At 37.2% G+C, this 12,925-nt stretch overlaps 3 protein-coding genes across 3 annotated transcripts in view; all 3 read right to left on the reverse strand.

Annotated features, from left to right (window-relative positions):
• LOC128379423 (DELTA-thalatoxin-Avl1a-like) overlaps window positions 1-12,925 on the reverse strand; it is a 122,022-nt gene that overhangs the window by 100,467 nt on the left and 8,630 nt on the right. The gene's annotated exons all lie outside the window — the stretch shown is intronic.
• Window positions 3,473-4,734, reverse strand: LOC128378671 (uncharacterized). The gene is made up of 3 exons (XM_053338237.1): window positions 4,589-4,734; window positions 4,288-4,510; window positions 3,473-3,535 (listed from the first exon to the last, which is right to left on the reverse strand). Exons 1-3 carry the CDS (start codon window positions 4,732-4,734, stop codon window positions 3,473-3,475), a joined length of 432 nt encoding a protein of 143 aa, XP_053194212.1.
• LOC128379424 (DELTA-sagatoxin-Srs1a-like) lies at window positions 7,896-8,705 on the reverse strand. The gene is made up of 2 exons (XM_053339045.1): window positions 8,614-8,705; window positions 7,896-8,528 (listed from the first exon to the last, which is right to left on the reverse strand). The coding sequence occupies exons 1-2, from the start codon at window positions 8,685-8,687 to the stop codon at window positions 8,111-8,113; spliced, it is 492 nt and encodes a 163-aa protein (XP_053195020.1). The 5' UTR covers window positions 8,688-8,705; the 3' UTR covers window positions 7,896-8,110.

The raw sequence follows: 12,925 nt of genomic DNA on the forward strand, positions 1-12,925 counted from the left end.
TGGAGTTTAGTTATTTAAAACAATGCGCACATTTACAACATAATCAACCTTGTTATATTTAAACTTTATTTAGATTGTATTATGTTAATTATGTGAGTCTACAGGGCTCTCAGGCTTCATGAAAAGTTTGGAGTGAGATTACATCTGTTAGGGCCGGACTCGAAATTCTGTGCGTTTTGGCCACAGTGGCCCCTCAGCCCCATCCAGTTCTCCCAATTATTTTTGTGTTCTGTGATGCACAGCCATAATTCATATAGGCTACAGACATAGTGGTATCTATCTGTGGGCAACACCAAAAGAGTGTTTCACCAAGATCTGTATGTGATGTTTTATTAGACCCAACAATAAATAAGACCTCCATTTTTGAACCTCTGTGTCTTACAGTTTTGTTTCACTAAAGATGTTTTTTCCCTTTAGATTCACACACTCAGTACTAAAACTATCAAATATATTTTTTTCATTATCACAGGACTGTGTTTCCTACCTGCCTGTTTTCCCCATGAGTACATTCTTGTCAAACAGGCTTTGACTTGGTTTGAAGCTCAGAGATACTGCAGGTCAATGTACAAGGACCTGGCCACGGTTGTCAACGAACAAGAACTGAGCAAGCTGGTGGACACTACACGAGAATATTTTAATGGTCATGTCTGGATAGGACTGACTGATAAAGTTCACACCTGGGCATGGACATTTCAAAAGGGGGGTTATTATGGTGGAGGAGAGGCAGAGTTCAGGATGTGGAATGGTAATGAACCCAACAACCATGGGGGATATGAGAACTGTGCAGAAATACTGTATAATGGGTCATGGAATGATCTGCCTTGTGGATTAAAAATACCGTTTGTCTGCTACAATGGTAAGAAAACATAGTCATAGTGGCAAATAGCCATAGTAACTAATATTACTACTGCACATTTGGTAAACCATCAAGAAAGAATTAAGTAGTTCTGACTTGGTCCTGTGCAGTATCTACTGAAATCTACCTGCTGCTAGCTGCATGAGATGTTTACATGAATACAAAAGAAAAGTCCATGGACCATTGTGTCGTCCTCACACCACACGTTGGGCCTCATTCACAAACAGTGTGTACACACAGACTGTGTTTAAACTGTGCGTACGCATGTTTGACACACAAATCTAGGATTCATCAATATTTTCTTACCTAAATTTGTTCGCAGAGTACAAACAAATAATGATAATGTTGCTCATGCTCAACCCCATGCATTTATTTATGTAGACAGTAATCATTGCATTGCGTAGCATTGTTTAGATATTTATTGATGATCAAGTCTAACCTTTTTCAATTTTGCTGAAACATATTTGAATGGAGTGTAGAAACAGAGGCGGCTTCCAGTTTCATCTTTGTGAATGAACCTAAGGACTGGAACGCGGCTCAAAGGTACTGCAGGGAGAACTACACTGACCTGGCCAGTGTGCGGAACCAAACTGAGAATGAGCTGATAAAAAACATGATAACTTCAAATGCATGGATCGGTCTCAGGAGAGACACATGGAGGTGGTCAGATGGGCACCCTGCTTCATTCACAAAATGGAAGTCTCAGAAACCAACTGGTAACATCAATATCCCCTGTGTGGTTTTACATAAAGGCCACTGGGAAGAATGGAATTGTAGTACTAGATATTTCTTTGTCTGCAATGGTAAGCTACAAATTTAAGACTTGTTTCATTGTTTTCATGTTGATAAAAATCACAACTTTGGAGACACTTTGCAAGTAATGTATGAAAAACACATTTTTATATTCATATTTCCTCCTTAAAAAGTGCAAACGAATCTGCGTTTGGTGAGGATAAAACTAACCGCCAATGACTCCTCTGTGAACATGGAGAATGCAAGCAAGGACATCATGCAACAGGTAATGAGATTAGTGCATGAAGATTACAGTGGTTGGGTAGTTAGCACTGTTGCCTCATAGTTTGCATGTTCTCCCCATGCTTGCATAGGTTTTCTTCCATTGTCAAAAAAATGTAAGTTAGTGTCATTCTCCTGTCAGTGAATTTCACTGAGTGAAAAATAAAGTACCCATACCTTACTTTATACTGATATGTTGCTATTTCATTTAGCAATTCAGGAACAAAGTGGTTGATTGTTTAACATTCCTTTTTCACCATAGGTACAAGTGCAAAACAAGAGCAAGGACACATGACAGAAAATAGCATGCATAGAAAGAATATAATAAATAATATTTATTCCAACCTATTGAATGGATTAAGCTTGATCAGGCCAGTCATTTCAGATTGAGAATCAGATTCATGTAACACATTAGTTGTAAGGCCCTCCCTCAGTCAGTAGGGGGCTCTGTAACACACAGTAAGCAAGCTGGCCAGTAAACTGTTAAGAGTTCACCTGTCTTCACCAGTCATCCAACAGTAACTGACCTACTTCACCATTAGAGGAATGGGTGAAATGGGTTCATCATAGAGATCAAGTGGGCCCTCCCATAATTTACTGTACATAATAATGGTCACAGTAAGGTTCAAATATCCAGTTTATGTTCCATTGAGCCTAAAGAAAAATATATACTGTAGTTTTCTCCCCTTGCTCTAATTTTCATACAATCCCTAATCAAGAATTTTTGCATTTCTCAGTTCAATCAGGCAATGAAGGATAAAGGCCTGGATACAAATGTGAAGCTGATGTGGAAGAAACAGCCTGATGGAAAGATCTTCCACATGGAAGAAAAAGAGAAGGAGAGGGAAAGGAAGGAGCCATACTGCAACCTTAGATGATTTTTCTTTACAATTTTGTGCCATTTAACTTTTGATGTAACTATTTTTCTAATACCCATGACCCATTTAATTAATTTAGTTTGATCTGCAGACTTTAATAGTGCAAATAGAGTAATGTTTCAACACTAGTGTGTCTTCATCAGTCAAAATGGACGTAAGACATAAAGAAAATACATATAGATACTCAATGTTTGTCATGGAATTTCATTTAGCTGGTATCAGATGTAGAAGTTGAGGTAACGTGTGCTCAAGTCAGTTAGTTCTGCACTTAAAATAAAAACTTATGATTAATGTGAAACTAATTCATTATGTGTGAGAAATATGATTCATTGCAGAGGCAGTAACTACAGTAGTGTAGGTAAACTGTAATGTTAACACAAGACTGTGTGGGTTTAATGATGATTAATACATGTTTTTATTGATTTGATTGATTGATTTATTCAGTTTCTCTTTTGAGTTGAGATGAGGTCTTTTACTTTTTGAGTCCTTCTTGGTCTCAGGAAGCATTGTTCTTAAAGAGGCTTTGTGGAGCATAACACTCCAAATTTAGTTCAACTCTTATTTAGAACCATCAGGTAGCACAAGTGTAAGTTGTAATAGCAGCAAACAGTTAAAGAAATGTTCAAAGGAACTGCCTTTAGTGAGAGACTACAGAATGTTGCTGTTATATATTAACTTGATCCTCTTGGTTATTAGCCACTATAATAATATTAATACAAATTGATCACTGGTAGAGTTTTCCATGACACACGATGCCAAATAACTGACTGGCTGAGTAATCTAACAACTGGACCAGAGCACACATATTGATTTGACAATAATAGACTTATTTCTCTGCTTTCACATCTCTCACATGTCTATATGCATGTAGGTACAAAAAATACACATTCTATGTCTATATATTTTTCTGATACATACATTTTTGAATATAAATGCACACATGAGGTATGAGTATCAGATAATGCTCTTTATTATTTAATAAGACATCCATGCATCCTCCTGGCCACTGAATATAAAACCACAATGTTGTTGCTGTGAGGAAAAAGTAGTGACCACTGTACAAACAGGCAGTCAGGTTTGATTAATATTCCAAAACATGGAATTGTTTTGTATGGTCATATGTTTAAAACTACATTATGTTTGTTTGTTGATGTAATTAAGAAAAAAAGGCGAAATACTTCTCATTTTATTTAGGTGCTTCAGCAATTTCACTGAAACAATGTTTAGATTTTTCCAGATCAGTATGTTACTCTGACAGCCCAAAACCATCTGTGTAATGTGTAAAATTACAACATAATTGTGGTAAAATACACAAATGAGTCATTGTAATTGATTGACATTTTACATTTTAGTCATGACTTGCAGTTTAATGATAGGTTGGTAGGAGTCTGACATTGTAGCCATGATTGTAACATGATCACCCTTATAAATCAGACCTGGACCTTTTGCTTTACCTCTGACAAATGACTGGTGTGTTTTATAATACATCTCATAATAAAGATCATGATTACACTCTCTGCTGTTGTCAAATATTCCCACTGCATACAAGTTCTTGTATGGACCAAAGTCATAGGGCACAGAGAACATGACAGCTATCTTCTCAATGGGCTGCTCTGCATCCTTCTTCAGGAGATCATAAGTGAAGACACCAACAGATCCACATGCTGTGTGTGGAGTCTTGATAAACTGTGCCACGTCAGTTTTGTAAGGGCCAATGAAAGATAGCAGGGGTATGGCACAGCCTCCACTCTCAAAGAACATCCTAGTTATAGAAACAGTAGAATGAGACATTTGTTGACTGTTTATTTTAAGATAGGTGTGATAAAAATGTGCACGGTACCTGGGATTACAAAGGCTGAAGTCCTTGCATTCATTCATAATCTCAATGGTGCACTGGCGATGTGTGGGAGCAATTTCAGCAATTGCACCACCGATTGATGCTGCTGCCCCAACAATTCCAGCTGCTGCTCCTACCGCGTCTGCCATAACAGCACTTCAAAGATGTAGAGTAGATCCCTTAAACTTTGTGTTAACAGACAGATGTTGATTGATTGAGTGTTAGATTCAGCAGAAAACAGCATTTCCAATTACATTTTTTTAAAACCGAAAAATAACCTATTGCAGTTGTTTGGATAATGGCTGTGCTCTCTAAGTAGTAACAGAAGAATCAGTTTGACTTTCTCACAGCATCTCCAAACTGTTAAAGTGTAATTTGGACTTGGTGGTTTGCTGTATGAAAAATCATATCATATGTGTGTTTGAACATGCACTCCAGAATGACACATTAAAGCGTTTACTAATCACACCTCATCCTCACTGCTTTGGATCATAATTACTACCAACTGCTAGATGGCATCTGTCGCTGAAACATGAGATTACAGTCTGTTACAAAAATAACCAATATATAACACCAAATCTGTTTTTCTTCCACTGGCTTTCTGACTTCTTTATGATTGACTATAAAGTCCTACTACTGATAGGGATATGCACCTCCCTACCTACAGGAAGTGATTACACCACAAACCTCCAATGGTACCCTCACATCTGTCAGCAGCTTGTTCCTCTATAGGTCCCCAATACTAAGCTCCACACCACTGGGGACTGAACCTTCTGCTCTGCTGCATCCTACTAGTGGAACAGCATTCCTAACTATATGAGGCCAGCAAAGACCCTTAACACTTTAAAAAAAGACCTAAAAACTTTTCTATAAGGAATGTTTTTTCATCTTAACTGTTATTACTATTTTCTTTATGTTGTATTCTGTTATTAATAGTGAAGCATGTTGAGTTTCACTATGAATGAAAAATGCAGTACAAATTAAATGTATTATTATGATCATTATTATTATTATTATGCTTACCTTGTATGAATACCTCTGAAGAACTGCTACAAGCTCTGGCTGTTGGGCTTGAAGATCTCCTTTTTATACAACTGGAGACTTCCTGGAAGGTTAACTTCCTCTTCAGTTAGAAAAATCCCCAACAGAGCCTAACTCCTTGGGAATGAAATGGAATGAGAGCAGCCTCACCACGTGGAGGCCATAAAATGCAAAGAAACGCCTCAGCACTGGGCATCATACATTGTAAAGAATGCCTCATGACACCATAAAAATGTGGGGAAATCTCAGCTCCAGCCACAAAATGTAGGAGCGGAAGGAGTGTGTTTGGTTATTAATAATGACTAATTATCATAAATAAGAATGACCAATTTTAGCTATTCATTTGGGCCACCACCCAGAAACCTGGAACAATAACCAAACTGTCAAATTAGCAGCTGTACCAGATATTTCATATATTCAGGAGAAATATTGTTTTGAAAAAAAAAACAACCCTAATTTACAACTCTACTTTAAACTTTCTATAAGCATCAAGTTCATGGTTTAAAGGTCAATATTTTAGAACAGGAGCCATATAGAGTCTTCATACTGATATATGTTTCTCTCCAGTTTAGCTCTATGACAAAGTTTTAATTTTCATATTTAGGGTTAGACCCATTCTCAGTCATACATTAAGCTATTTACACAACCCTGGATATTTTTTGTATTTTTATGACTATCCAACAGTAGGGGTTGAATGTAATGCCAAATGTAAAGTCCAGTTTCATGAAATATATTAAAGTATCTGAATTTCTTTTAAATGAGGGATGACAACGTAAAGTGAGAGCAGAATAGCTCGAACTCATGATTTCTCTGATAAGTTGTGACAATACTGTGAACACTAAATTAAATATTAACCAGGAAGTGGAGTTTGGGTTTCACATAACAAGATCAGAAAGGCAATAAACACATTTTATGGATGTAAAGGTCATGTTATATGAGTTTTAATGTAGTCTTTTTTCATGAACAAAGTCTCATGTATGTTATTACAGAGGTAGCTGTTGTAAATTATCAATGCTGATGCAGGAGTCTGTGCTTATCTGTTTAGAAATGGTCCTCTTTAACTTTGTTCTTATCTTAATCTGACAAAAGTTTCAATTTGTTTGTATGTAAAGGTTTGAATTTGTAACTCATTAAGAATTGATGCATGCAGCCATTTTTTACACCTTACATGTGTTTTAGGTTTGGTTGAAAGTCAAAACAGATAAATATGTACTTGCTCTCTGTCTCTCTTTCATTCACATGAGCCAATCCTGGTCCAATAGTCAATTTCCACAGGTGTGAAGTGGAAACTTGAGGCCTGCAGTGCACAAACACTGAGCCTGAACTTTACAGTGAAGTAAGAAACATCTTGTGTCCAGCTGTCAAACTTTTAAAATAAAATATATTTGCATGTTTACAGACTCTGTATATTTCAGTATATTTAATTGTTTTTTGTTTTTTCAGTTTTCAGTTTTTCAGTTCAATCAGGCAATGAAGGATAAAGGCCTGGATACAAATGTGAAGCTGATGTGGAGGAAGCAGCCTGATGGAAAGATCTTCCACATGGAAGAAAAAGAGAAGAAGAGGGAAAGGAAGGAGCCATACTGCAACCTTAGATGATTGTCCTTGTCAATTTTGTGCCATTTAACTTTTGATGTAACTATAAAAAGTGGTGATCACTGTACAAACAGGCAGTCAGGTTTAATATTAATTAATATTCCAAAACATGGAATTGTTTTGTATGGTCATGTATTTAAAACTACATTATGTTTGTGTGTTGGTGTAATAAAAAACAATAAATTAATGAAAAAAACTCAAAACAAAAACAAGTTGAAAAAGTTTTGTTTCACTTTTTATTTGAATACCAGCAATTTCATTTTGATTATTTAGTGGAATAAATTGAAAATTGCACATGACTGCATATATTTAGAATCTATGTATCAATATTTATCTATATTAAGAAACATAAAGCCATATTGTTGATATTATTTTGTATGATTCATAAGTTGTGTGTGATTATATTATGTTATCACAGACAGAATTTACAGATTTATTTGGTGTTACAGATTTGACAGGTATCAGTTTAGATCAAACACAGCCAAAATTTAAAAAAAAAAAAAACATAAAGCAAAACTTACATTGAGACCCAACTTTAGACCCTCATTAATGTCTGTTCTAATCTGTGGAGTAAACTGTAAACTGTTACTTTTTGTTCAGATTGTCCTTGAGCCAATTTTTCACATTAAATCTAGACTGATATCAGTATTATCTGCTTTATTTTTGGTGCTAAAGAGGAGAGGTATTCAAACTTCTGCATTTCAAAACCAGTCAGCCTACAGCTATTAAATGATTTGGAACAATGTTTTGATTTTTCCCGATCAGTATGTTACTCTGACAGCCCAAAACCATCTGTGTAATCATGTGTAAAATGACAATATAATTGTGGTAAAATACACAAATGACTCAATGAATTGATTGTCATTTTACATTTGAGTCACTGTCTACTCAGTGATCTCTGACTTGCAGTTTAATGAGAGGTTGGTAGGAGTCTGACATTGTAGCCGTGACTGTCACATGATCACCCTTATGAGTCAGACATGGGTCCTTTGCTTTATGTCTGACAAATGACCTGCCTGTGTTATTATACATCTCATAATAAAGATCATAATTACACTCTTTGCTCTTATCAAAGATTCCCACTGCATACCAGTTTGAGTACATGTTAAAGTCATAGGGCACAGAGAACATGACAGCTATCTTCACAGCGGGCTGGTCTGCAACCTTCTTCAGGAGATCATAAGTGAAGACACCAACAGATCCACATGCTGTGTGTGGAGTCTTGACAAACTGCGCATTGCCAGATTTGGAAGGATCGATGAAAGGTGGCGGAGGTATGGCACAGCTTCCACTCACAATGTGAATGCTAGTTATAAAACAGTAGAACAATTCTTATGAGACATTTGTTTACTTTATTTTAAGATAGATGTGAAAGAAAATGTGCACAGTACCTGGGATTACCAAGGCTGAAGTCCTTGGTTTCATTCTTAATTTCAATGGAGCACTGGCGATGTGTGGGAGCCATTTCAGCAATTGCACCACCGACTGTTGCTGCTGCCCCAATATAGTCTGCCATAATGTCTCTGCAAGATGAAGATCAATTCAAAAATACAGAGTAGATCCCTTAAAGACAGTGTAAAGTGAATTCAGACATTTTCTTCTAAACACATTAAATAGGTCATAAATGTATTTCTAAAAAAGGTGTAAAATGCATTTCAACCATTTAGATTTGAATTGTGGAGCTAGGCTTCACAAACTGTGTTTCAATTTCGATTTCTGTGTTCAGGATTTAGTGGGTCTGAAAATCACACGGTGGTGATTAGCATAAACCCGCCTCTGCTGCTGTAGAGGTATAAATACATTCAGCACACACTACTACTACTACAGTCTACAGTTAGCCAGTTAGCTGAGTTAGCCGCCGAGCTAGCAGTCGAGTTAGCAGCTGAGTTAGCAGCAGAAAGCTCTCAGCCTGAGCATCCATGTTTCTGGTAGAGGTGGTGACTGTGATTGACAGTTGACACTTGGTAGGGGGCGGGGTTTTAGCGGACTCAGTGGGCACTCCCACAGCGTTTGGGAGCAGAGAAACAGGCTGAGTTTTACACAACTTTGAAACCTAATTTCATTTTTTTTTTAATCATTCAAATTTGGCAGGGTTTTCTGTGGTATGTCAAGCTCACATAACACAGAACACAGAACACATATTTATTTATTCTTACTTTACACAGACTTTAAGCTTTGTTTTAACAGTCAGTTATATTAAGCAGAAAAATTACAGTATTGCCATTTTCTTCACACGGTTAAAAAAAAGCAACAGTATGTTCATACGTTCATTCAGTATGTTTTACACTGAAAAATAACCTATTGCAGTTGTTTGGATAATGGCTGTGCTCTCTAAGTAGCAACAGAAGAATTAGTTTGACTTTCATGCAACATCTCCAAAATGTGAAGCTTTTCATGACATCGTGATGTATATTCATGTTCCTTGACCTTTTCTACTAAAGAAAAATCATCCCATAACCACTTCCCTCTTAACCTGCATCCACATACTCAAGGTTGTACCAGCGAACAACAGCAAACAAAAATAAGATGCACTTCTCTGTCGTTTCTGTCTTCTAAACTGGAATGACAGTCATGACGTCATTCCCAGCTACATGTTGTAACTTCCGAGGTAAATGGACTGCAGCATAATGTAATCTGTTGCCACCAGATATGCCAGGGATGTCACGAGGCGGGTTTATAGATTTTCCGGCTTGCAGGCTGGAGGTTGGCTAACCACTAGTAGTTCATTTGTCCCTGCCGGTTGTAAAGTAAAAGAAACTTAATTTCATTGTCAAAGCAATCAGTCTTTATTCCAACACAACATAGTGTCACAAGTGGAATTGCTTTGAGTGACAGACGAAACTCGGCATCGTTAATTGCCAACGACAATGAAGGTACATGGAGAGTGAGGCAGCGGCACTCATGGAGGCATCCTGGCGTTATGACGATATCTGTTCCCCCCTCATTTCTCACAGCAACACATCCACATTTGGAGTTAAGTAATGGTTAAGATTTGCTGGCTGGTGTAAAGGTAAACTTGGGTTAATATTAAACACTTCAGAAGTCAACTGGTTGGGGTCAAGGCTGGATTAGTACCCTCAGGGGCCCCTGGGCACCAACGTCATGGACCCCCCACACTGTCTCGCTGCACAAATCAACCCTAGCCATTAAAATCCATTAAAAATAAAAAATAATTATTTTGAGCTTCCAGTCAAGGTGACATGTCAAATCACACACCTGTTGGTCAAAAGCTGAATAAGTAGTTGAGCTGAGATGGGAGCAGGTCCAGTGCATCCAGAAGGTATTCACACCCCTTCACTTTCCTCACATTTTGTTATGTTACAGCCTTATTCCAAAATGTATTAAATTTATTTTTTTCTCATCAATCTACAGATAATACCCAACAATGACAAAGTGAAAAAGGTGATGTTTGCAAATTCATTAAAAATAAAAAAGTATTCACACCTTTCACTTAGTACTTTGTTAAGGCACCCTTGGCAACAGATTTTTTTTCTACTTACACAAAAAATGTTTCTGTAATAACATGAGTTTGTGTCTCTGATCATTTATAATGTAGTTATAAATGTAATAAACCATTAATAAAAGGTCACACATTTCAAGTCATCAGCAATTGTGAATGTTCATAAATAGTTAATAATGGATTTTTATGTTAATCCATGAAGTCTGCAGCTATAAATGTTATATTATAGCTGCAAGCAGTGTTAACTGACCCTCACTCCCCCACCTCGCCCCCAAACAGCGAAATGTGCCATACGTGCATGACGGTGCATATGGCAGTCACAGGGCAGACACAGCGGGCATGTAGATGTCTTGGCACCCGGGCTTTTATTGAACACTGTGTGATGAGCTAACTGACACTGTCGGTGTCCATTACGTGGTGCTATAGATCACCCATCAAATATATGCATATTGATGCATTGGTGTGTTCAAGGTGGAACCCTCTACATGTGTGACCAATTTGGTGTAGATTGGAAAATGTTTGTTGGAGTTATAAGGACTTCCTGCTTTATAGCGAAGCATGGAAATTGACCGCACTACCATGCCCACCAGGTATAACGGAGGTTAAAGATTTTTATAACTATTCATCTTCAAGGTCTGAAGAACACTGACTGAATTTGGAGTTTGTAGTTTTAAATCTGTAGGAGTAGTCCATTAAAGTCAAACATCAAATTTTCGGCCGAACCAGGTGCGTGTGCCAGTTTTCTGGTATGTTTAGGCTGCTAAAAATGCGATTGAGAATAATAATAATTCCTACAGTTTCATTGGGCCTTCGCTCTGGTCAGTGCTCCGGCCCTAATAAGCTGTTTATTAATGGATTTAGTGAAGATACTCTGCAGGTCTTTTCTAGGTTTGTAGTCAAACAGTCAATTGGAGCGATATTCCTGATGAACTACAGAGATAAAAAGAAGAACTTTGATGGTGGAGGAAGATTTTCCAAAACCTAGAAACCCAGAAGTTGATAAATGGTGATAAACCCTTTATAAAAGGTGACCATTATTACATTTTGAGATAAGGGAGACTTGTGTGTTTGACACACTGCAAAAAACTTTTCTTTTTTTTTATGTTAGCCAGAACAGGCCAAAAATATCACAATGTGAAGCAAGGTGCCCAACGTTTTTGAATTTACGAAGTATTCACACAAATACTATGACAATCTTGTACAAACTCACCTTTGTCTTGTGTTGTCTGGCTCTGCCTGGTCTGTGTCAATGTGTCTTCCAAGTTAGAAATCCTCCCAGTCTTCATCCTATATATATATACTGGTCTAAGGTTTGCTACATTTAGTTTTAGATCTGCCCCTCACAAACTCCTCCCTCTTAACAAATCTGGTATAATGCAATAGGCATAACAGCATTAATGACAAAAGTGAAAGTAAGACAGCTCTATCTCATGATTTCCCCGAAACCTTGTGACTTAAAGGAAATCAATGTTGAGGTGAGGCGCACTGTTAATAGCACTGAAACACAATCCACCACTGAACACTTGTTACTTACCAAAATATAGTTGCTGTGAGGGTTTAGTGTTTATAAACCTCTACCTGAATAATTCAATCTCACTTTTATGAGACTTCATTCTTATAATTCTACATTATTTAAAGGTAAATGTTGTAGCTTCTTGGAGTTCAGGGTCTTTTGTAGTGCTCACACCCACAACATGATGCGCTTGAACAATTTATTAAGAAATTGATTGATGTGCATAGTTTTTCTATTTTTTTTGTTTTTGGCTAGGCTTGTAGGAGGTCCACCACAGTACCCAGACAGCAAGAACCCCCAAAGACCTCCACTAAAGACTTAGCAGATCTCCAGAATGGTGCGATGATGATACGTGGAGAAAGTGCTGGTATAGCCTGGAATGATTAGGCACTTGTCTGAATTTGGAGATGAAGAAAGGCTCTAATGAAATAGTCATAGCGACGAGATAGAACAACAAGTAGGTTACGTTGAACGTGTGAAAGGGGCTTGGATAATAAAGGCCTGTGATTTATTCATTTTGAGTATGATCATCAGCTTTTATAGACACTCAGCTGGATAGCATCCTTTTAACAATGGGAATTTCATGACTGCGCTTAATTTTACCAAAAGGTAAAAAAGAAAAGCAAAGGACAAAGAACAGAATTTTGGGGTACTCCATGTTACACATCAGTATAGTATCGTAGTTACAACCCAGCTCGTTAAAAGGAAATGTAACCAGATGTTAAGGTTA

The sequence above is a fragment of the Scomber japonicus genome, chromosome 18 (genome assembly GCF_027409825.1).
Source record: "Scomber japonicus isolate fScoJap1 chromosome 18, fScoJap1.pri, whole genome shotgun sequence".
NCBI lineage: Eukaryota > Metazoa > Chordata > Actinopteri > Scombriformes > Scombridae > Scomber > Scomber japonicus.